Source organism: Falco rusticolus, chromosome 2 (assembly GCF_015220075.1).
Source record: "Falco rusticolus isolate bFalRus1 chromosome 2, bFalRus1.pri, whole genome shotgun sequence".
In the NCBI taxonomy this organism is placed as follows: Eukaryota; Metazoa; Chordata; class Aves; order Falconiformes; family Falconidae; genus Falco; species Falco rusticolus.
Genome location: NC_051188.1, coordinates 120,502,873 through 120,526,595, shown reverse-complemented (window position 1 = coordinate 120,526,595; position 23,723 = coordinate 120,502,873). Strand labels below are relative to the sequence as shown.

Here is a 23,723-nt window from a genome sequence, read left to right as displayed (position 1 = left end):
CCCAGTTTGTGGTGAGCCTGGTTTGAAAACTAGTGGAAGCCTTTCTATTAGTTTGAGCAGACTTTGGCTCAGACCCTGTGGAGCCGCGGAGGACCCAGCTGAGTGAGGCTTTGTCTCAAATGTTCTTGTCAGGTGCTATTGCCAGCTCTTCTCAGCAATGCGTGACGGCCACTTGCCATGCCAGATGTGGCTGCATTTAGGTGTGCTGCCTCTGTGGAGTTTACAAATGTTCTTTGATGTCCATTTGGAGAAAGGTGATGGTCAGCATTTCTATAGTCTTGGACAAAGCAAGCCTCCTAATTCTTAGAATTGCTCTGTTTCTGTCTAGGCAAATGGAAAGCATTGCCCCATTTAAGGTCCACATCAGCAGAGATATAAGATTACAAAATCCTATAAATAAAAAGTATCAGTAACACATGGATTCATGAACAAAGATATCATTATTTTGGGATACTTTTGACAAAAACATGAATAAGATGGTTTGTTTTTTTTTTTTTTGCTTTTCTCCCAGGAGGAATAATCACTCAAGGCACTAGAAATGCATGTGCTCTGATCTCTTGGTCTGGTTGGCAGATACAATTCAAGTAGATGCAAGCATCTGTGCCAGATCTGTACGTAAGCTCAATGCAACTGCATGCATGCTTCAAAGAACGTATTTTTGGTAAATAGATATGAACTGATATTTGTTCTAGGACCTTGAGCCCTAGAATTGCTTAGCCAGTCATTTTCCTGTATGGTTTTCAAGGACTTGGCTAAAACAAAACCATAGTTCAAAGATGCCTGTCTCAAAGAATTTTTACACTGAAATGTCAAAAAAGGTGTTGGGGTTAAAATATCTAAAGCAATCCTAATCTATTGGTATATTTAGGGATTTTTTTTTCTTTTTTTTTATTCATTCTTGAGTACCTTTTTTGCCACAAGTTATGATTAAAAACTGTAGAAGTTAGTAGAAATTACACATTACTCAGAAGCAGAGAAACGGGCCCTGCTGCCTGTGGCCTCTTTCCCATAAGCTTGTGAGCTTTATCCCCAGTTCCTTTGCTGGAGACTGTCACCTCCTGAGCAGTTAAATGTCTGCAGTAAGCATCTTTAATGCCATGAACAGATGTGTGTAATAACTACCTAATGTTTTGCTAGGTTTTGCAATGGAACAGGTATGGTTACTGCTCCTGCTGACGATTAAAGTGCTCTCAGTGACTGCTCAGTTCAATGGATACAACTGTGATGCTAACCTCCATAGCAGGTTTCCTGGTAAGTATTTAATAGACTTTTTTTTCTAATGGCTTCTTTATTGTCTTGGATCAAAGCAGTGCTTATTTTTAAATACAGAGCTTTAAATCTGCTTAAAGCCTGGGGGTAGGACTCCACATTAAGTGAGTGTTAACAATCTCGGTGACAATGAAACTCCTCTAATGTTGCACTTTACTTTCTTTTTAATTGCACAATGGGTCAAATTCAGCGTAGTAATGAACACAGCTCCCCTAGCATCAGTGGGGTTTGACCTGCTTTTGCCAGAGCTCTATCCTGTCCAAGGAATTCACCAGTGGTCATGTTGTAAATGTTCTCCACAGATTTGAGAGTCTGAAACTTCTGACTGGGTTTTCTTTCATGTTTTATCTGGATAAGAGATTTATAATTATGTCCTTTTAGTGAAATAAATATATATCTATTTCTGAGCAAGATGACGTTGATGGCAAAATTTAGTGCCTCACTTCAACATTAAGTGCTTGGTTAGGGACAGGTGAAGCAATGGCTTGTATGTATGTATGATGTACATTTGTGCCTCTGAGGAAATGGGAGTTGTTGTTTTGGGGACAATCAGATGTCTGGAGCTGTTAATACAATGAGAAATAGAAACGAAACTTCAGTCTTAGTGTCATGTGTATCAGGGTGTACTCGGCTAAAGAATGCTTTTAGTCTCTGTTACATTGGTTATCCTTCCTGCCTCAGTTGTTTCTTAGAATAATAATAAAAAATGCTGTGAATACTGGCTTGCTCACATCTGTTTCTGAGGTAGCAATTGAATTTAGCGGTATTGTGATGAACTCTTGGTATGCTATTATGCTGTAATATCTTTCAGTGTTGTTGCTTTCTGAATAAAAATAGTTTTGATTTTTTTCAGGAAGGATCAACTCTTTTATTAAACTTAAGTCAGCAGAAAGGCTACAGCCTGTGTAGTTTCCTGTGTTACCACCACGCTGCTAGGCACTTTCTTGACATAAAAACCAACAGTGGGGTTGATCCTTGTCCACTTAAGCAATGTGAATATGAAGAGCAGAGAAATAAGACCTGCAAAGATAAACAAACTCGTTGTCTCCATCCCTGAAAAAATCACCGTATAACCGAGTATTTCACAAAGTACTTGATTTTCCCCTTCTTAGGTAAAAGTTTTACAGCCTTGTCTAGTGTGGGTGAGTTGTGCCCACCTGCCTCAGATCTACCTTTTGTAGTTTTTCATGTAATTGTTTTCTGTTTCAGGCTTCTTGGCAAGATTGCAACAGCTGCAGGGAAGTTTAGATTCCTATTCCTGTGCTTTTTAAATTTTTCTGTGGTCATTTTTTGCACCAGCCCTTTGCCAAGGTTTTATATTTGCAATGCAATACCTGTGAATTGAATCCAGTTCTTACTGTGGGTATTTAGGGGCCTCTTGCAGTTCTGCCTCATAAAAAAAGGGTCATCTCAGATTCTATGTCTGCCAAAACTCAGGGACTCAGGAGAAAATCTGTTTAGATTACAAGTAAACAGATTTATTTTTTTTTTTCAAAAGTAGACGCTAATCACTCCTCACTGCCTGTAGGAGCTGAGAGTAGAGTCCTGCTCTTTCTTGTTTGTGATCTTGGGCAGTAAAGATTCAAAGGTTGGAATTTAATCAACAGTTTTAGTGCTGAGTTTGAGAGCTGGGAAAGAAAAATGATTCTGCTTGTTAGTTGTGCATTTGAGATGGAGGTAAAAACCAGAAAACCCTTTTGTCCCCAAATTTGACATGCGCTATTTTCAGTAATGCAGAAGAGAGCACTGTGTAACGGGCTGGGGCCAAGGGGGGGCGGTGGGGCCGAGGGGGGCTGATGGGGCTCAGTTTGCTGGGTTCAAGAGCCCCAGAAGAAGGGGGTGAAGAGCCTCTGCCTGGAGAAGGGGCTCGCTCTCGGCACACTTGCTTCCCCAGCACTTGGCTCAGGCTGTGGTTTTGAGGGTGCTGGCTTCACTGTCTTCAGAGTTCAAGCATAAAGAGAGTGGTGGGAGGTCAAAAAAAAAGGAGAACGTTTCAAACCAAGTCTCTCTCCAGGCTGAGATCCTGCTCACAGAGCCTGGTTATGGACACGCTTTCTTCTTGTTCCTTATTCATTCCACAGAAGAGATCTTCGTTGTTGTCAGCTGAAATTCCAAACATGGGGCAAGAATGGACTTTGTTGTGGAGGTCTGTGGAGTGCATGTCAGAGAAGCTGTTGGGTTTTGAAATTGTCTGCTTTTTTTCTTTAAACGTTGTGGAGAGCAGAAGTCATCTTCAGCAAAGACAAGAAATTAAGCCTTCCTAAAGGAACCTTGGAGTTCATCCATTTTTCATTTGTTTGTGCTCTTATCATTCATTGCTTAGGTGCCTTCTTGCATAGGGATGGTGCTGCATAAATAGGGTGATAAATAATCAGGGAGGACTTTATTTTTCCTGCAGTTTGCAGGTTTGTTTTAGAGCGTAGGATTGCAATAGTCAGCAACGATGAAGGAAAAAAAGAACCATATTTGGTAGATTGAAAATTCTGTGACTCTTTATACCGAAAGCTAGACATATTCAAGAGAGCATGTAATAAGGCTAGATCCTGCCATCCTTCAGTTACCTGGAGGAGGAAAAGCTTTGGTTCTGCATTGCAGTAAAGCACAGCTTTTAGAAGGCTTTTGGGGGAGGGAGCCATAGCAGTCTGGCTCTCTACAGATGGGAAACACGGTGTTGATTCAGGGGGCTCTTGCTGTAAGTGCATACTGGGAGCTTGAAAGCTAAGAAAATATCGCAGCTTTTTCACAGACACTATGCATTTTAATTCACTATCAAAGCAGCGATTTGATCAAAGAGGAGGCTCATTGCAGAGAACCTGGTTTTGAACCGTAAGTGTCTTTGCACGCCTCTTCTGGTGGAATGACTTTTGTGAACAGTGCCTGGTGGCAAACCCTGGTCCTCGGCCGGCTTTTCACTGCCTGCCCTGGGTGGGTCTGGGCAGCTGTGGAAGGTACCGGAGCAGAACTGGGCAGTGGAGCTGTCGGCGTTTGGCTCTAGTTGCCAGGAGTCTGTCCTTGATTCAGGACAGTCTCTGTTACTGTAGTACCTCTGTACTTGTTGAGCTGTACTCTGGGGTGTGACCCCCTGTGAGTACTGCTGACTGTGGGTCGCTTGTGTGACCTGAGTCAGAAGCCACGTGGCTTGCCTGGATAGGAGCTCTGTGGCAGAGCGCATTGTATTTAATGCCCCATCAGTGGGTGACGTAACCTTCAAACCATTGCTCCTCTCTTACGCAGAAAACCAGAAGCTTTTACTGCAGGAATGCAAATATCTTTTTTGTGTTGTTGTTGTGGTTTTTTTTGTTTTTTTTTTTTTTTGTTTAAACTTATATAGGAATAATGTTTACCTTTTTAAATTGACAAGAAATGAGCTAGATGTTTAGTGTCTAAAGGGGCATTAGATCTGTTTGCATGTGGTTTCAGCTTAATTTCTGAACAAATAATGTTGTTTTAATTCCAGAATAGACTAATTTGGCACCAATACTTCCTTGTAAAGTAGTGGGCAGAAGAGGTTCGCTCTGGAAAGGTTGTTTACCTTCCTGCATAGCACAAAGGTTGTTTTTGTACTGTATGGCCTCATTTTCCTTAGTGTCAAATGAGAATTTTGCAAGCGGTAATGGTACCTTAACAGGTAAAGTAATATCCTGCGTTTTAAAAGGCTTGAAGTGAGTTATAAAATTAACTGAGCTACTTTATATTACATCCTGCAATTTGTTACAATCTAACTGTTTGTGCATTGGTCCAAGTAAATGTAAAGGCACACTCTGCCATTTGCCTTTTTGTACTGTTCCCTCTACCTTAGTATAGCCATTAAATGGATCATAACAGTCCTCAAGTAGGGAAAAACAAGGCATGCTTCTTCTCGATCTCTGTACATTATAGTAGTGGAATTATGTGTATGTACAAACCGGGAGAATTTCATGCCAAATCACTTAAACTCTGGTCTTGCCTCCAGTACCTTTCTGCCCAAATTTACACCCGGTGAGTAGCACTTATCACTGCATTATCTCAGGACTGAGTTTAGCCTGTTATTTCCTGCACTTGATTGTTTTGGCTTTAAAGCCACCATTAAAGCTGTCTAAATTAAACTGCTTGTGCTCCTGTACCACCGGGGAAGAGCTAGTTCATTGTAATGGAGATTTCATTTCCTCTCTGTTGTGACAATGCAGTGAAACAATTCATTTCAGCAGGCTTAATGGTATAGTATTGACTGAAGTTGTTCTGCAATTTTTAATAGTACTTAATCTTTAAGTAGATGTAACAAATGAGTTGTTATATAAAGGAGTAATGTCTATGTTTAACACGATGCAGTATGTCTTTTTGTAAAGTACTAGGGGGGAAAAAGGCCAAAATATCCCCCCAGTCATCTACAGGCAGAGAAGAGCTTATAGAAAAGCTATATTATCGCTCCAAAGCGAAACAAGCTGTTGCTTGTGCCTATATCCTAACCCGATGCTTTTCCATTCAAGTACATAAAAATCTTCAGAACTCTCGAATAAAAGGTCAAATTCATCCAAGAAGGTTTTTTTTGGTGTGCAAAAATTGATCAGTTGTAACAATTTGCTGTTTTCTGGGTCTTTTGTATTGTCATAATGTACAGAATGAAAGATTGCAAGACACTTTGTAGTATTGATCATTGTCTTTCAAGAGCCAACTGATTTTTCATTAAAGCTAAAGTTGATGGGTTTTGGAGGGGAAAAAAAAAAAAGCCAACAAAAAACCCCCAACCAACCCAGCTTTAAAAATACCATAATAAATTGCTTTTCTTGGCTGTTGATTGTACTTCAAAGTCCGCACAGGCTGAGGCTGTGGTCTCATACCAACTGGACTCGGACATCCTCAGAGAAATGCACCTGACTTCCAGGCCGGAGTGGCTGGAAGGCACAGCTCGCCTCCTGAGTTTCTCAAAATTGCTGGAAATTTCTGTTCCGTAAGGGGGTTCTTTAGTCAGGCTCCAAACACTTAACCCTTTGCTGGTTTCCAATTGGTTGCAATGCTTTGGTTTATGAATGTGCTACTAAATGGGGAATTTTAGAACAGTGGTTTTGCTGCATGGTAGACTACATTACTATATTAATTCTCGTTTTTTCCTCACTGAAGTTGTGGAGTCAAGCCTGTTCTTCAAGTACAATGCAATTCTGACCTTTGTATTCCAATATTTTGCAGTGACTAGGGTCTAAAAATTGATTTGATCAGAAGTTACAACACTAGTCTAACTGGTACAGTAATTATATGGTGATTAGTTAAAATACATCTTCTTACTATGTCTTGCCCTATATTTTTCTTGCAGCTGAACGAGATATCAATGTTTTCTGTGGCGTACAGACAATTACTATGAAGATAAATTTTTGCACAGTTCTTTTCTCTGGTTATTCTGAGACAGATCTGGCATTGAATGGGAAACATGGGGATGCCCACTGCAGGGGTTTCATCAATAACAACACCTTTCCAGCAGTGGTCATTTTCATCATCAATCTGAGTACTTTGGAATCCTGTGGAAACACTTTAGTGGTAAGACGAAGTCAAAGTGAAATTGGAGCGTGGCTTTTTATGCATGGGATGAAGTGAATGGCCTTGACAGCATTATGTCTTTTACAAATAATGTTTGCTTTGTCTTCCCCAGTTAGCAATACATTACATATTTCAAAGAAAACCAGGGAAGGCTGGTAATTTATAATCTTGATTACTAATGAGAAAACGTGGTGGGACACACATTTGTCCTCTGATTAGAATGTATATTTTTAACTTTAATTTTTTTCAGTAGAAAAATGAGGGATTTTATTCCAGACCATTTTCAAAACTTTTGCTGAACATGCCTTAAATTTTGCTGAAACTTTTCAAATACCCACTTGGAAAATGAAAGTAAAATATTTTTAAGAGTGGGTTAGATAGCGGGAGAGTTAGTCTGGGTACCTACTTCTGTGCTTTCATGAGAGGGGCTTGCTGACCGATCCTACATGTTCTGTGATAAGGCAGTGTCTTCAGGCTGGATGTCACAGGGCCCAAGCCACAGTAAACACCTCTGCGAGCTCTGCTGTGAGCTGTTGCACCTTCTTGGAAGATCTCTGCTCCGTATGGGACTGCCTGGCAACAAACTGAAGTTTTCAAGCAAATTTTGAATGTTTGAGAGACCCAAAAAAAGGAAAGAATGGCTGTTTAACCTATGCACTCAATTCTTGGTGAAAAAGTCAAGTTGTGGGACTGGAGTTCAGATTGGCATGTTCATCTCTGATCACTTACTGCACGGCCACTCTGCAATTTTTTTGCAGTTTTGCCTGATGGTGTGACTTTAGTGTCTACATTTTATGTTGCTGTTTCAGGCATGTGTAGTGCATGTTTTTGTACGGCTAGTGACTAATTCTAATCCTTAGCTGTGGGTGAGTTTTTGGAACCAGAATCTGATCCAGCAGCTGATTTGTGCCAGTATAATTTCATTTTTGTCAATGAAGCTATCCCAGTCTGAATGGGGAGAGAGGGAAGTCAGGTCTCAAACCTCCTAAACCAAGGAAGAAGAATGGTACAGGTTGTGTGTATGTTACGTTGTACAAACAGCGATCGATGACTTATCTACAAATAACTTAATACGTTTTTACACTTGGGGTTTTTTTTATTTTTGAGGCTTATATTCTATCTGCAATTTGTACTTGCGCTTCATGATACCTGTCAGTTTTTATAACAAACACATTGTTTTGTTGCTAATAATTTTGCAAAACTGGGCTGAAATATTTGATATGCTCTCTGACCTATTTGCCTCAGGCTGAGCTTTCTTTTAAAATTTCAACAAAAAAGTCCAAGTTCAAGATTCTCTTTTCCTATTTTCCATGAAAAGCCGTAGCACCTCAGTGACTTGCAGTAGAATTTGCCAGGAAGCAACTTTTTCCTGTTCCTGTGGAGTCGGTCACATTGTAAACTCCCTGACCTTGCTATTTGATTGTAACTGTAAAAGCTTGATGTTTTTTAATAAAAAAAACCCCCAAACCAGCCTGGTAAGTCCAAATAATTTGAGCTCCCCATGAAGCCCCCTACAAGGCTGCACAGGATACAAAGACAAAGTAGCATCTGCTAAAAATATAACCCAAAATTGCCCTCACCCCCTCTTGGTTTACACATGCTGTGCCACCAACAAAGAGGATAAAGTAGCAGAGAGCATTTCTTGTGTTCCCCACACTGGAGTAGTACAATCCCGTGCATTTCTTGGCTGTGTTTCACAACAAAGACATTCAAACTCATTTTCAATAAAAGGAAAGGCAACCGTTCCGGCAGAGCTCTGGTGAAACCCAGTTCTGTCCGTAAGGCGACTGATGCCACTTTTTATTTTTTGGTGGTGGGGTGGTGAGGAAGCTGAACAGAACTGTAGCTGGCTATTACACCTTAGTGCTCTAGCCTAAGTTTTTTAGGCAAGCAGTAGATCCTAGAAAATTTGATTTTCATAATTTTCCTGCTCTTTAGCAAGTGATTAGCTATAGTACTGGCAAAGGGCATGGCTGCATTTGTCTTCTAGCTGTTTTTCTGTAGCCGAAGAAATCAAAATACCTGCTGTCTATTCCGTGCTACTTAATGCAAAATGTTACAACTCATGTGCACCTCAGGATGATTCTTCTGTAATGAAAAGCCTTTTTAAGAAGCTGTATATTCTAAAGCTATTGAAACCATCTGTTTTGCTAATACAGTTATAGGAAAGAAATGCGTCAGTGGAAGTCCAGTGCCGTGTTAATTTGCCTTACTCTGTGTGTGCCTACTGAGACAGTCATTTGTGACATTTATCTGCTGTTTTCAAACCACCCCCTTAATCAGATCAGTAGCTACAGATGGAGTGGGGCTGGGATACTACCAGGAGGAAAGAGTGTCCTTCGGTTTTCTGGAAAGCTGCTTGTTATTGCTGCCTCTGCACACTCTGTGAGCCTGAGCAGCACAGGATAGCATGTGTCCAGGGACTGAATTAAGGTTGCATTGGCATTAAGATTGTATTACTTTTCAGCTTTTGTGTTTCTGACAGTGTTTCTTTCCACATAATTTATAATTCAGGTTTAAAGATGTGTAATGTGAACAAAACCACAGACACAGAACTCAGCTATTTGGCTTGTATCTGCTTATAAAATACATCGGTTTTGATGTGTCAAAAAACAAAGCTCAAGAGTGATAGAATATTGTTTCTGTTAATGAAATTGCCTGTGTATTGGCTTTATTATTGCATATGGAAGCTCATTTTAAGCTAGTATTTTTTTAGCTGTAATAGAAAAGTTCCTTCAGCTTTTCCCAGTAAGTCATGTGAATTCATCGAGAATGCTTAGAAAAAAAGTACCTACCAAAAAAAAAAAAAAAAAAAAAAAAGCATCCAGGATTCATCATTTTTTATTAGATGTTGTTCAAGTCTGTATTTTGAGAACAGGGATATTGCTTGTGAACTCTAGATGCATGATTCTGGGGAGATGAAAAACAGAACACAGGGAACATGGTATTAAATGAAATTAATTTTTAAAGGGTTTTCTGAAGATATTTCTGGGTAAATTATGTCCTTAAGCATTTTTTTTTTCTTCTATAGTTAACTTTCTGGTAATAGTCCTTTTCTGTCTCCCTCAATAGGTATCCTCAGCTCGAGGTGTCAATGCCTATGGAAATACCTCAGTGGTACAGATAGGTAACGTGTCAGGCTATATTGATACGCCAGACCCACCAACGATTATCAGCTATTTGCCTGGGCTTTTGTACAAATTTAGCTGTAGCTATCCGCTGGAGTACTTGGTTAACAACACCCAGCTTGCTTCGTAAGTGTGCTTTTCATTTCTGTGTTTCATTCCCATGTTTGTGTAAGCCCATTATGTATGTGTGTATATGCATGCACACCTAAATATATGCATATCCTAGCAGTACTGTCAACAGTAATTTTCAGCTGTGCAAGAAAGTATGGGGAGATGGAAAAAGCACTGAAAGAAGAAGGGATGCAAAGGAAAAGAAAATTCTGCAGCATCATTGTATGAGATAACATAGTTTATGAAGAGAGCCCTAGATAATGTAAAAAAAGCTTCCCTTAAAATTCAGGTGTTCTGATGACAAAATGATAGCAGGAAAAAAAAAAAGAAAAAAGAAATTCTTCATTTGCCTTTGCTGTCCTCGCTGGCAGCTATTCAGTTTCTAATTTGACAAGATAAACACTGCTTGGGTTAGATACTGGTGCTTCTGTGCCAAGAAGGCTGCACAGTTCAGTCCACTGCAGTGCTCCAGTGCGGCGTGGTATGTAATGGGCTCACCAAGAACTGCTAACAGCACACTGCTGTATCAACACCACTGCCAGTCTGGGCTACTGGAAGGGGTCCCTGCCCATGGGAGGGGCGTTGGAACAAGATGATCTTTAAGATCCCTTCAAACCCAAACCATTCTGTGATTCTCTGAGTATAGAGTGCAAGAGAAAATTATTTCCACGAGTAAACCTTGTACATCATGAGAAGTAGTTCCCTTTTTGTCACTTCGCCTCTCTGCTAATTATTTTTCTGATTGATGTTTTCAACAATATCCATTACTTTCTGCATAGTTGAGGTTCTGTCAGTGTTTCTACTATAAATTCCAATTTCTGAAGTTTATAACCCAAATGCATAAATTAACTCCTTCTGACATGCCTCATTGAGTTTTTAATGATAAAAACCTGAAGTATGTAAACACAAAAATAAGATATCCTTCTTCATGATGGTTTTTGATTTCTGGTTCTGTTGTAGGTCATCAGCTGCTATTTCTGTAAGAGAGAACAATGGTACATTTATCAGCACTTTGAATTTGTTGCTTTACAATGTGAGTATAAAACACAGTAGTATGACCTGGACTAAACTGATCTCTGCACTATGCGGGTACAAGCTGGATTAGCAGAGCAAAGTGTAGACTCGTTTTCATTATTTGCTGTTCCTTTCCCACTCCTCCCGTGAGCCAGGCCGTCCATCTGGGCACCTTCCATCCCTGAGTTCCCTTGTCCTTGTTTACATCCACCTGTTGTCTCGTATGTGTGTGGCTGGTCTTTGAGGACACACAGTCTTTGTCCTGTATGTATGCTGTTCCTGAAAGCACAGCTCTGGCCGTCAGGTTGTAGTGCCACGTCACTAATCAGGTGTAATAACAATCATACTCAGGAGTACACGCTGTGTTATCACTGACTATGTTTATGTGCATGTGTGTGTACTTACTGCTATTTGTGTGTGTATATGTGTATAGGTACATTGTGCTGATACAGAGAGTACTCTATAGAATATTCCAGATATAAAATATTTCAGACCTATTCCCTTAGCAATAAACTGCAGTGCTTTTGCAGGGGTATTTTTATGTTCAAGCCTCATCAGAGTGCTTTGATCATCTGTTAATTGTAGTGAGGGATGTGGGATTTGTTACAAATCTATAGCCCACTGCACTTGATGCCTCCTTGTGTGGACTTTCAAGATTTTAAGGGTTAATAATTTTAGCAGCTTTCAGCTAACACTTCCATATGTTTTAGATAATTTAACTTGAATGTGCATTGTTGTAAAAGCTTTTACTACGTAAATATGGATGGTGACAGCAAAACATTAAAAATGCACGGACCTCTACTTAACATTAATCCCTGAAATGATACTTCCGTGTTGATTAAAATTTTTATTCATACATTTTAAATACCTGATTTAAATATCAATTTTTCAATCTATCAAGCATCATTTTGGTAAATTATGAATCTGATTTTTTGCATTATTATTCATGCCATCATGATGCTGAGTTATAATTCATGCAACTGATTTAAAAGTCAGTGCTTTATGCTTTGAACATAATGAGCTATAAATATTGTAACAGGACATTTTCCAACAGCATGCCTAAAAAAAAAGAAAAATCATGTTTGTTTGACAGAGCAGAGCTCTAAATAACAAACTATAATCTGTTAAAATGAAGATTATACTTCTCTCATTTTTAAATAAACCTGTGACCAAAAAGGGGCAGGGTGGAGGTGTAGCCAGAAGTCTCAGGACAAGCGCTGACCACCACGTTTGCTGCCTTTCAGGGCTCAGTTCTGCAAACGGTCAGGTACAAATGCTGTTGATGCTTGCACTCAGCACACTTTTCTCAAATACCACATGCCAAGGTGGGCTTTCATCCTCCCTCCCCCCGTGAGTTTCCAAGCTGACCATGAACGGGAAGGTCTCATCCTTTGATTCCAGCTGCATTACTCCAGGGAGCAGCACTGGCATGAGTGATGCCACTCAGGCTGGCAGGCTGAGGGGTGGATATGTCCTTCTGTCACGCCCTGGGGCTGGGGGTAGGGAGCCGGCTGGTGCGCGGCTGCGCTCTGGCTGGGAGCACCTCTGGGGCACCCGTGGGCTGGTGGGCTCAGGCTGTGGTTGGGAGCACCTCTGGGGCACCCGTGGGCTGGTGGGCTCAGGCTGTGGTTGGGAGCACCTCTGGGGCACCCGTGGGCTGGTGGGCTTGGGCTCTGTGGGCTCACTGGGTCCCCTTGGAAAGTCCTGGCGCTGGGAGCGGCCTCGAGGCTCCTGTCCACCCTCAGTGCTGCTGGGGGATTGTGCACAGACATGACTCCTGACCGAGCAGCCATACTTTCAAACTTCAGCTGTAGTATTTCCTAACACTGACTCATCGTCTTTGCAGCTCGCCTCCATCTTCCTTCACCGGGCGATGTAAACATTTACTTTGTGGCGTTAGCACATGTAATCATTAGGAAAGATGAGAGCAGTGACTATGATCTACTCAGAGTTTAATAGCAAAATGTTTAACGGGCTTTCACAGAGCCCAAGTGGCTATGTGCTTTTAGGCCTTCCTGTAAATGTCTGCCTAAATTAATAAAAACTGCTCTTTAAGAAAAAAAGTTCAATTATGGCATGTAATAGTGAGGGACTTGCTGTAGACTTTGTAATCAGTTGCAAGATGTGACAGAGCTACATACTGGAGAAATGTAGAATTAATTTTAAAGCAGGCAAACTTACCTGATGTTACTTGAATGGATCCTGGAGGAGTTGCTGTGTGTGCCACCAAGCTGCTGCGTGTACGCGTGGTGCCTCCCGGGGCCTCCGGCGCTGCAGACCCAACGGTGGGCATGCTGTCAATTTTGGCATTGTTCTCTTTGAAGAAGTACTCAGTTTTTGTGCTTAATCCTTCTTGTTGCTGTCAGCTGCTGCTCTTGGTCTTCCCTGCCACACTGAACCTGGTCAAAGTTCTGTTTAACAGAATTTTTCTTATGTATTGAGCATTTTGATCTCTCACAAGAGGTCTCAACATGCTAATCCCTGTGCTTTCTGGGTTAGCAACCTATTAGATGTAGGTGGCCTTACCAGTAAGTGCACTTTGATATGCTGAATTAACATCGGCCACTCAGATCTGTTTCGTGGTTTTGTTGCTAAAGTGACGCTAGTGGTTCAGCCTTTGAAGAAGAAACCATTAAAACATCTATATCTATGCAGCAGTATATGGAGAATTCCCAACTTTTATGTTACGTACAGCTTGCTTAAAACAGCTTTTTTAAAAAAACCCTAAATTTAAATGAAAATGTTTGCTACTCATAGTCTTCAACAAGCCAGCTTCCACAGAAACTACATTTTGCATAACAGAATGTGTCTGTTCTCCCAGACTACATCTTAAGATATATAAAACCTGGTGACATTGCTGTCTCCACTGAATCAAATACCAAGCTTTCCTGGGAAAGCCCAGTTCAGCTCCTCCTTCCGAAAACCACAGTAGCTGCTACAGTAGGTGCTGGGAGACTTACTGAGATGTTAGTGAATGATGCCTTTTCTTTCATCACCAACCCAACCACTTCATAAAATCATAAATAGATTCCCCAAAATAGTTGCATGGGATAAGGCCGATACGGCCAGTCAACTACTGTCAATCTTTCTAGACGAGCCTATAGGCAAATGCTCCGGCACTGCTTTTTGCTTCTTCCCTTACAGAGGACAAAGTAAATGTCTGTCCTACATAGAAAGGTTAGAAAATGTAGATGGGAGTTCAGTCTGGAGACAGATGGGTGGTTACAGTGGGGTTTCTGGTACACTGAGGCAACGTTTATTTTTCAGGATTCAACCTACAGCCAGCAGCTCCTTATTCCAAGTACAGGTTTACCTTTGAAAACCAAAATATATGCAGCTGTAAGAGCAACCAACCTTGATGGCAGGTACCGTAAAGGATGTTATTTCTTGTCTCGCTTGCTATTCAACTCTTGGTATTGCAAATTTTTCTGATTTAGAAGAAACTGTTGTTCCTCCTAGCCTTTTGTATGAAAGTTTTCCTGAATTACACTTTAAATCCTATATTGCTGTTATTTAAGAAAGGTCAAGTGAGAATCTCCAGGGCTTTTAAAAGTGGGATGGCTTAGATTTCTAGTCCTATGTGGCCGTGACTTCTGAGAGGAGGTATACAGTGTGTGTTGGTGTGGTGATTGACTTGCACAAACCAAAATTCTTTGATTTATACAATTCTGCTGCTATGCTGTGCTGTTTAGCTTTGTAAGTAGTGGGAAGAAACAGGTGATATATTGAGAATGCAGGATGACTTGTATGTGACCTGTTAAATATAGTTACTGGGTTTCAATGTAGCAGCCTGCCTTATCAGTTTGCATGCTTGCCTGTACTATATTTTAATCTTATCTCACTCTCTCCACCCCTACTCTTAATGTTGCCAGTTTCCCTCATCTATCATTTTGCTCCCTGTGCAGGTGGAATGTTTTGATGGACTACTGTTACACCACGCCATCTGGTAATCCTAGCGATGATCTTCGATATGATCTTTTTTTCAGGTAGGTCCTGTGCAAACCCACTGTTTTGTGAGTCCTCCCTTTAAAAAACAGTTATAAATCTCTCCGATAGTGGTGTTCTAAACTGCCTGGAAAGTCTAAGCAATATTAGCAGGGAGGACCAGGGGCTGGGCTTGCAGATAACATGCAGGACTTTTCTTGTCTGTGAACATAAACATAGAAGCAAGTGCAAAGCTGTAAGAATTATGAAGGCAAAGAAGCATATATCCAAAATGGCTCTACTAGAGATACCATAAACACCCAAACTGAATGGCTAAGCTGGCCTTTATTTTGCCAAAGGTACCCTTGTAGTGAATGACAGTGATATAAAACATCATAGACTCCAGTTCAGGAAAGCAGTTAAGCAAATAATTATAGATAAATAGATGCTCCTGCTTCTACTCCCAGTAAAAACATTTATTTGAATTGGAACTTTGAAAAACATCTTGGCAGTATCTCAGATTAAATCTCAGCAGTGATGGTTGCTGGAGAGACACTGTCTTCATTTGGAGTTACCTGTCTGTGCCGGTTAGCATACTTGATTACTTTTTGCTTCAGGTCTCAAGTTTCTTTGGGCACTGGAATGAAATGGTACCTTGGTTATAGCTGTGATGCTGCAAAACAGAACATGATGGTTTTGTAGGAATGCATTTTGGCAAAGGACTGTGCAGCCCAACGGGCAGGTTGTGGCTTCCTGTGTTGCACATGAGGGCACTGCGCTCTTTTCCAAGGAGCTAGAGCACTGAACTTACTACCTAAGTTCTCTTATTCTCAGCTAAGAGCCTCACAATGCTAATACAGCTGCTCATCCTAGTTTTAATCTTCTCTACAAAAACTAGCTGTGACAAGGACCCGCAGACAACTATAATTGAAAATGGCAAGAGCCAAATGGGACGGTTTTCCTTTGAGGTGTTTCGCTTTGTGAAGCATAAGAACCAGAAGATGTCTACGGTCTTCCTTCACTGCGTGACAAAGCTGTGCAGAGCAGATGACTGTCCCTTTCTTGTGCCAGTAAGTTTCAGTGGATGGAAGCTGCTGTTAATTATCTGGATACAAAATAGGTACACTGGAGTTATTCTGCATGCAAATTCTATGGAAGTTTGGAAGGTGCAGAATTAAGATGACTAGTAGAGTCTGAAGTAAGAATGTTTTTTGTGTCTGAAGGAATGTAAAACAACTGATGAAGAACAGGGCAATGAACGTTGTCATCCAGAGTTAGAATAATACCAGACCTGCAAAACACAGGTGGTTGAACATGTGAGAAATGACCTCTTTGCCTTTTAGCCCTTTAATTCTTTTTTAAAAGTTACAGCTTCTGAGATGGCTCCAGAGCTCATATTCTTACTATAGCATCTAAGAAAAAAGGTATCCACAGTCACAGTTGATGAATGGAAGTATCTTAGAATAGAGTTTATGGGAAAACTTAAAGCTATAGTAAGTGCCGTTCTACTGACTCAGAAAATTTGAAAGAGTTTCTGATAGTAGAGGAAAAAACCCCAAACTACTACCTCCCCTATAGTTTATTACCACCTCCCTTACAGTCTGGAAACTGCTGTTTTGTTGAAGTTCATGAAGTTGTGTCAATTCAAAAAATATCCAATTTGAGGAATGTCAGGTTCAACAAATATATTTTTGAAACTTATTTAAATAAATGTATAAACAGAGAACATCCTGTGATGTCTTCAGAATGCAGTATTGTCCCCTACTGAAAGACTTTGCATTTAGAATTTTAAAATGCTATCAGTTCAGTATATGTCTGACATTTTGTGCATTATTTTATGCTTTTATGTCACACTGAATTAATTGTTTCTATTGAATTTAAGTTCTGAGGTTTTCAAAGTCCTTTCACAAGAAGTTGAAATTAAGGAAATGCTCTTGGTCGAAGGATACTTGATACCCAAGATTAAGGTGGATTATAAATTAGAGATGTTAAAGGTGGATTCCAGGTGACAGAGTGTTGAGGGCTCTTTTAATGTGGGTCATTGCTGTTTAGAACTCCATGGAAAACGTGCAAACTTTTAACTCAAGAAGCTTCCTAGAATAGGGATTGTAGCCTGTTTTCTATCCCTAGTCGAGTGAAGCACATTTGTTGGGGAAAAATGTCTGTAAACAAAGCTTTGGGAAATTAACTACTGAAAATTTAATATGCTATAAGATGGATCTTGTACACAACAGCAATGTAGTTCTGTAAACGAAGTGAGGCAAAATACAATGAGAAACCAGGCATTTATAAGATACACTTCTAGTGAATATCGCAGGTGCTTTTATTGCAAAGTAATTTAATACATACTAAGAAATAAAATCAAAGTTGTAGTATTGCTTATAAAAGAGTTTACATTAAAGCAGGAAGCACAGGAAGGGCAACAATTCCATTCCACTCTGAAACGGTGATTGTTTTGATTAACCACTCAGATTTGCAGTAACAGAGAAAGAAGAGACGCTGGTGGGAGGACAACTTGGAGCCCTCAGAGCACCTCTGGCAATGCTGTAATCTCTGCTGGCCCCATCATTACCAGGAGTGGTAGGAATGAGCAAACTTTTTCTATGGGCTGCAGGAATTTCAGAAACCTGGGGAAATGTTTTGCAGTTTAATTTTGCAGTGACTTTGAGAACGGGTGGATTCTCCATGAGTTTGTTGGGTATTTTTTTCCCTGCTCTTGGAGTGTTCGGTAGAAATTTTGAGCTAACGTTTCAGTTCAGCACTCATGCTTCCTCCCTACCCCAGTAGAATCACTGTGGGATACTGTTATGCATATAAGGGTATTATAGAAGCCCAAATTCAGTGGGCTGACTTCTTTCTTTTTGTCAGATTTCACTGAAAATAATGGAATTTAAGGTACTGTGTTCAGTGTTGCCATCTAATTTAGGCAGCTAATGAATATTCACTGTCACTTTCTAGTCGCCATTCCTTCCAGCTTCACCTCTTGGTTTTTATTTAAGTGTTGCATAAAATTAATACATGCTATGCTTAGCCTTCAGCTATAAGAAAGAAATAGGACAAACACATTGTAAATTCTAAACAGTGGACCAAAATCGACTATTTTAAATTTTTAAATCCAGGGTGAAATGCCATAATTTCCATTTTTATTGCCAAAGTAAAAAAAAAAAAAGGGGGGGGGGGGCGGGAAGGCAGCTCTAAATGCAACCTGCAGTCTCTGAAAAGAATTTGTGTGACTGCAAATATAATATTTGAAAAATTTTAGAAAATTCTATTTACTGATATTTATAAGTAGTTGCAGTTAAGCAACTGATTTCAGCAGTCATTAGAGTTAGGAAGCTGAGAGCAGGACTGAATCCTGTCTAGGAAAAATAATCAAAACACTTAATCAAATCCTTCTTTACATGCAAAGCAGTTGTGCCCACATATCCAAAGGCAACAACTGACCCTCCAGAATAGGGAACCATCTAGCAAGAGACCATTTTTAGAACAAATAGCCCCTGTTATAAGCAACGTTTCTGTAATGAAAATGAGTATTTTATTGTGCATTATGTGTAGTCCCAACTGAGTCACTGCTATCTGATTAGTCAAGAAAAAGTGAAAAGAACTCACTTTAAAGCTGCATGCATGAGTACTTCATGGGAAAGGAATGACAGCTTTGCTCAGACAAACATGTATGCTGGAGAAATGCTGCCTTAGGCAAGGAATGGGATCTAGATATAGGTGTTGGTCATAAACCAAGTTTTTAGGTAATATAGCTTATGGTTCAAATGCTGTGAATGCTTTTTTTACAATTAAAAAAAAAAAGATATGCATCAATTACATTTAAATACTGCATAATTTCAAGCAAGCAAAGATCTGTCCATGGGTATTAAATGACCCTGATGAAATGATAAACAGTTTTATAATTTCATTATGATTGTTGAGGTTTTTAAAATGAAAACATGAATAAGGCTGGAAAGGAAAATATTTCTTTAGGTGTCTTCTACTTGAGCTATGTAGCTTTTTAGATGTTAGATAAGATTACATTATTAGATATTTCTGCATCGCCATAGTATGCTTCTGGAGCATCCCACTCCTGCTGACAGAAGGATGGTTTGATGGGAAGTACTCAGGAAAAAATGGGATTTGGTTCTGAACTCTGCCATGAATTTCCTGCGTGGCACTGGGTGGGTCCCTTGATCTGCCTCGCACTTCCCTGTTTCTCCTGGAGCAGAAACAGAGGACCAGCATTCCCTCCCGCTGTCCCTACCCATCGTGAAAATAAGTGCACTGAGAATGTGAGGTTCATGAATACTACAGTCGAGGAAAGAATAAGAGGGGAAGGTCATGACAGAACTTGAACAGAGCTGTCTGGTTTTGGCTGAGGAGTGCCGTCGTGCAGCGCTGGCTTACCTTGCTGCGGTGCTGCGCGGAGGTACTTACATTATTTTCGAGACCAACTCTGGTCCCGCTCAATGCAGCTGGATCATTTGCGCAGAGCCCATCCAACCTGCTGCTCCTGACTCGCCGTGGTGCATACGCCAGTGCGAGTTCTGTGGTCACATGGATGTGCCACCCCCACTCCCCTCATTTGGGCTGGTGCTGCTTGTGTCCTGGGCCACTCTTGTGCACATCAGTGTCTGCAGAGGCACCTCGAGGTGGCCAGGTCTCCCTGTTACTCCAATACGGGAACAACTGGGCACTAGGGCTGTTTATGCCGTTACCTTGACATAATGTACCAGTATATAAAGATACTGAATAGTGCTACTGCAAATGAGCAATGGTCCTTCTCCTGTATAATTCTGAACTCTTATTTCTAACATTTTGTTCTTTTCAGGGAAACTTTATTTTTGTTTGTTAATCTAAAATAAGTCAATACAGTAGACATACACAGAAAAAAATGTTTTAGTATCTGTATATAGAAACAAAGCAGGTACCTACTTGTGAGGGTGAAATTGTGTAGTTTTTGATGGATGTTTCACTTAAACTTAGAAGACGGCTGCTCAAAACAAATGTATACATGAGCTGTGCTTACAAGTTGCACAAAAAAGCAAAAATAGTGACAAGAAATGTAATTCTGAGATGGACAATGGTAAGTAAGTAAAAACTGAAGACAAAATACAAATGTTTCCCTGAATATAATGCCACTGTGGAACTGTCAAGAGAAAAATGAGCGTGGGGAAAAGGCATTTTTGTAATCATTTATGGTCACTGATGTATTTTGCCTTGAAAAACTCAGGTTAATCTTTTTCCTACACAGATCTTTTTATACTATGATTAACAGTGAAGGGACTTGTGTATAATATTGGGCTTATAGTTGTACTTTTATTGAGGGACAGAATAGAACTTGGCCACCTTTTCAGGTAAAAGGTTCCTGCATTAAGTTGTTTGGTGGTTGTTGGTTTGGTTTTTTTCCTCTCCCCAGAGTACTGAGTAACTTCATATTTGTGTGCTCACATTAAAAAATGAAGTAGCATCATGTAATTAATGTTGTTGTCCTTATCCTATTAGAGATGCTAAAAGCTGCTAGTCAGTGTTGCAAGTGTAGCTGATGTGTTTTGAAAATAAAGCTAGGACTGTTGGCTTTTGCGTTGTAAGGAGGGGAGGAGATGGGCAGAGGTATTTGTAAAATGTAATGCATCCCATTTTTATTTTCTACAGATGAGACGCCAACCAACAATTCACAACTTGGTAAGTTAATCAGAATTCCAAGAAACATAAAAGAGGGTTTATGAGTGAAACATAACTGAGGACATGAACCATTTTGATTGAGGTCTGTGCACTAAGCTGGAATGTTTTTCCTTTTTGGCTGTTTTTTGTTTTTTGGTTTTTGGTTTTTTTTTTTGTCATTTGAATGAGTTAATGCTGACATGGTGTAAAGAAAGCAATTGGTAAATCTGGAATGCTCAGTTTAATTTGTGTACTCAGCCCCACCAACATAGCAAGTTCTCATTCCTGTGATGGAATTGACATGAAAATCTGCTGCTGGGACATGTGAGGGTGAAGGAACATTGCAACTGCCAGATGCAAAATCAGACCTAAATGGTAAAATTTGTTCACACCACGCAGGAATAGAGCAGCAAAATGGTTGTTATGCTCCAATCTATTTCAGTTCATAGCTCAAAGTCAGCAGAGCTGTGCTACAAAAGTCAGCAGAGCTGTGCTACAAAAGTCAGCAGAGCTGTGCTTCAGTTCCTGCTCTCCTGGCGTTTAACCGCGCAGGGAGCCTACGGAGAAGCTTGGCTGGAGCTGGTGGTCTGCTAGGGCAGCGGAGGAGACGGGCTGTGGGGGACAGCAAGCCTCTGAGCTGTGGGGTGCTTTGCTCCGGGCACTCGCAGGGCTGGTGTCAGCCGGTCGCTCTGCCGGTAGTAAGGAGTGGCGGTGCCTTTCCTGTGCCTGTTGCTGTCCCAGTGGAGAGTGTAGAGGAAGAGCAAGGTGGGATCACTGCTGTAGTGGGGAGCAGACAAGCAAGGTCAGAAGGCAGCACAGAGTTGGGAAAGGGAGGGCAACCTCATCAACAGAGCTGGTTTTTTTATCCCCCCCCAGCTTTGGTGAGGAGCGGGGGGGTTGATGATGTTGAGGGCAGGTGGCTGCTTCTGGGAGCAGCAGTCTGGTTTCCCACACAGGAGCTGTGGTGTCGTTCCACCTCACCCTCCAGCTCTGGTAGTGGCAAATGTGGCTTTTGGGAAAACGCACATTGGTGCTTTGGGTCGCACCTACCACTCAAATGTGTGGGGTTTCGTTGTGGGTTTTTTTTCCCCTCTTGCTGGGAAAGATGGTATGGGCTGGTTGTGTGTGTTCCAGTATCGAGGAACTGGTCCACAGACAGCCTGTTGAGCTACACTAAATAGTAAATATGTTACCTTTTCTACCTGAGAATTGATAAACGCTTTAAGAAGCCTTCTGTGAAGGTGTACGGATGAGCTTAGAGTAGCTCAGATACCTGGTGCCAGATATGTCTGCTAAGGATTTATATACCCTTTGAATTGAGATGTGGATAATGATATCAGGGAAGAAATCCTTTCATTAACTTGATTAGGCCACAAATCTTTATACTTCTGCTCTAACAGTTTTTGGATAAGGATAGTCTTGCCTTAAATAACACAGGTCAAGGTTGTCACTAGCACATGAGGGATTACGCCTTAGAAGTATCCTTACTGTCTTTATCCCCTAGCTGATGGATATTGAAAGAACTAATAACTGTTTTCAAACTGCACTTAGATAAGCTTTATCCACGTGGACAGGTGCTCGTTCTGAAGTACAGTTTCAGTCCATTCATTGTAATTATTTTGTATCTAGGGTGTTGTAATGGAAAGACAGCAGTGGCTGGCACTGCTGAGAGCCTGTAACCAGATCTTACCTGCACATTTTTGTTCTCTTTGCAGCTCATCCAAATGGACCTCCTTTCCAGCTGAACTCAGTCACCGGTGCACTGATTTCGGGCATTGTTGTCCTAGGAATCACAAGCATTTTCTTTTTTGTATGTTCCCTAACTCTTCTGCGCAGAAAGTGGCCCAGCAGTTCGGTCTTGAGTGGCATTCGAAACCCAGTTTTCAACTGAAAGTGATGATTTACTTGCACTTTTTCTTTGGGGTTGCCTTTCTGGTCCGTGAAATATGATTCCATTAAAAAATATTACGGCAACGCTCCAGCTGTATCCAGCTTCTATGCCAGCTATTCTGTATTTGTAGATTTGCTAGATGACGTGTAGGTAAGCAGCAGTGATACAGGTAACAATCCTAGAAAATTAGGAGAATCTCAGTTGTGCTTGTGATCAGCCTGTATGACATTATGCCCGTGGGTGTGCCGACAGTACAGCTCGTGTCTCCAGCTTCCCAGCAGGGTCTTAAAGCTGAAGATGCTGAAGGTGAGGACCTTTCCGAGTATGCCATTCTTACACAAAACCTGACACATTCAGAAACATAAGTTCATAAATGCCTACTAAGATAAGGATCGCTTCTGTTTTGTCATGGTATTTTTGACAAATTTGAAAAAAAAAGTCATGTCTCAGGAGGAACTGGTTTTCATCTGTCCATCTTGGTTAAAAATAACACCTCATTGATATTTATCATCATCCTGTGTTAACCATGTCTGTGCTTTCATTGATGTGATGCAACTGGCTAACGATCAGGCCTTTTTGGCGCTCAAGCCTAAAGACAAATAGAGACTTGTTCTCAGTTTTCTCTGATCCTGCAAATGCTGTATAAAGGCCTGTTGTTCGCAAAGTCCACTGTGCTGTAGTGTGGTATCCCTAACAACCAATATTGTGCCTGTTTTCCTCCAGTCTTAATACCTCAGAAACATTTTTGCACTTCAGGGGTTAGGTCTGATGACATGTAAAACATGATTGTTTAATAAAATTATTTGAAACATTTCAGAGCGGATGCTTTGTCTGAACTGTTTTCCTCCCCTTGTCAAATCGTTACAGTTTTGTATGTGTTTTCACGACCTTGTTCTACAAAGATGAAAACTGGACATTCTATTTTAAGCCGGTTTGGTGAAAGCTTTCAATATATAGGATAAATTAATATAAGTATAGCTTTACTGGCCTTTACAGGAGGGTGATAAACTCTGGAGATTTATATCCCAGTCTGGGGATAAATACAGATAATCTATTTTAACTTACTCATACAGGCAACCACAGAAATTCCATTAATGTAATTACTGCTTCATAACCAGCAGCTTTAGCTGAAAGTTTCCAGTGATGGAGAAAGCCATTACCATCTTCAGTAAGTTGTTCCAACAGTCAGTTACTGTCTTCAGTACTTTTTAAAAGAGTTTCTAATATGA

General features: G+C 40.6%; 1 protein-coding gene across 1 annotated transcript; it reads left to right on the top strand.

Annotated features, from left to right (window-relative positions):
* The first annotated feature begins 1,145 nt into the window (after nt 1–1,145).
* ZPLD1 (zona pellucida like domain containing 1) lies at nt 1,146–23,244 on the top strand. The gene is made up of 10 exons (XM_037377603.1): nt 1,146–1,251; nt 6,557–6,777; nt 9,850–10,031; nt 10,977–11,049; nt 14,298–14,395; nt 14,936–15,016; nt 15,853–16,024; nt 17,426–17,534; nt 20,595–20,624; nt 22,319–23,244. Exons 1-10 carry the CDS (start codon nt 1,146–1,148, stop codon nt 22,492–22,494), a joined length of 1,248 nt encoding a protein of 415 aa, XP_037233500.1. The 3' UTR covers nt 22,495–23,244.
* The last annotated feature ends 479 nt before the right edge of the window (nt 23,245–23,723 follow it).

What these genes read in the sequence shown, in the direction of transcription:
- ZPLD1 (XM_037377603.1), top strand. Translation starts at nt 1,146, where the DNA reads ATGGAACAGGTATGGTTACTGCTCCTGCTGACGATTAAAGTGCTCTCA. An exon ending in TGAATTTGTTGCTTTACAAT is followed by an intron (nt 11,050 to 14,297) that starts GTGAGTATAAAA and finishes TTTATTTTTCAG; the next exon opens with GATTCAACCTACAGCCAGCA. An exon ending in GCAACCAACCTTGATGGCAG is followed by an intron (nt 14,396 to 14,935) that starts GTACCGTAAAGG and finishes CTCCCTGTGCAG; the next exon opens with GTGGAATGTTTTGATGGACT.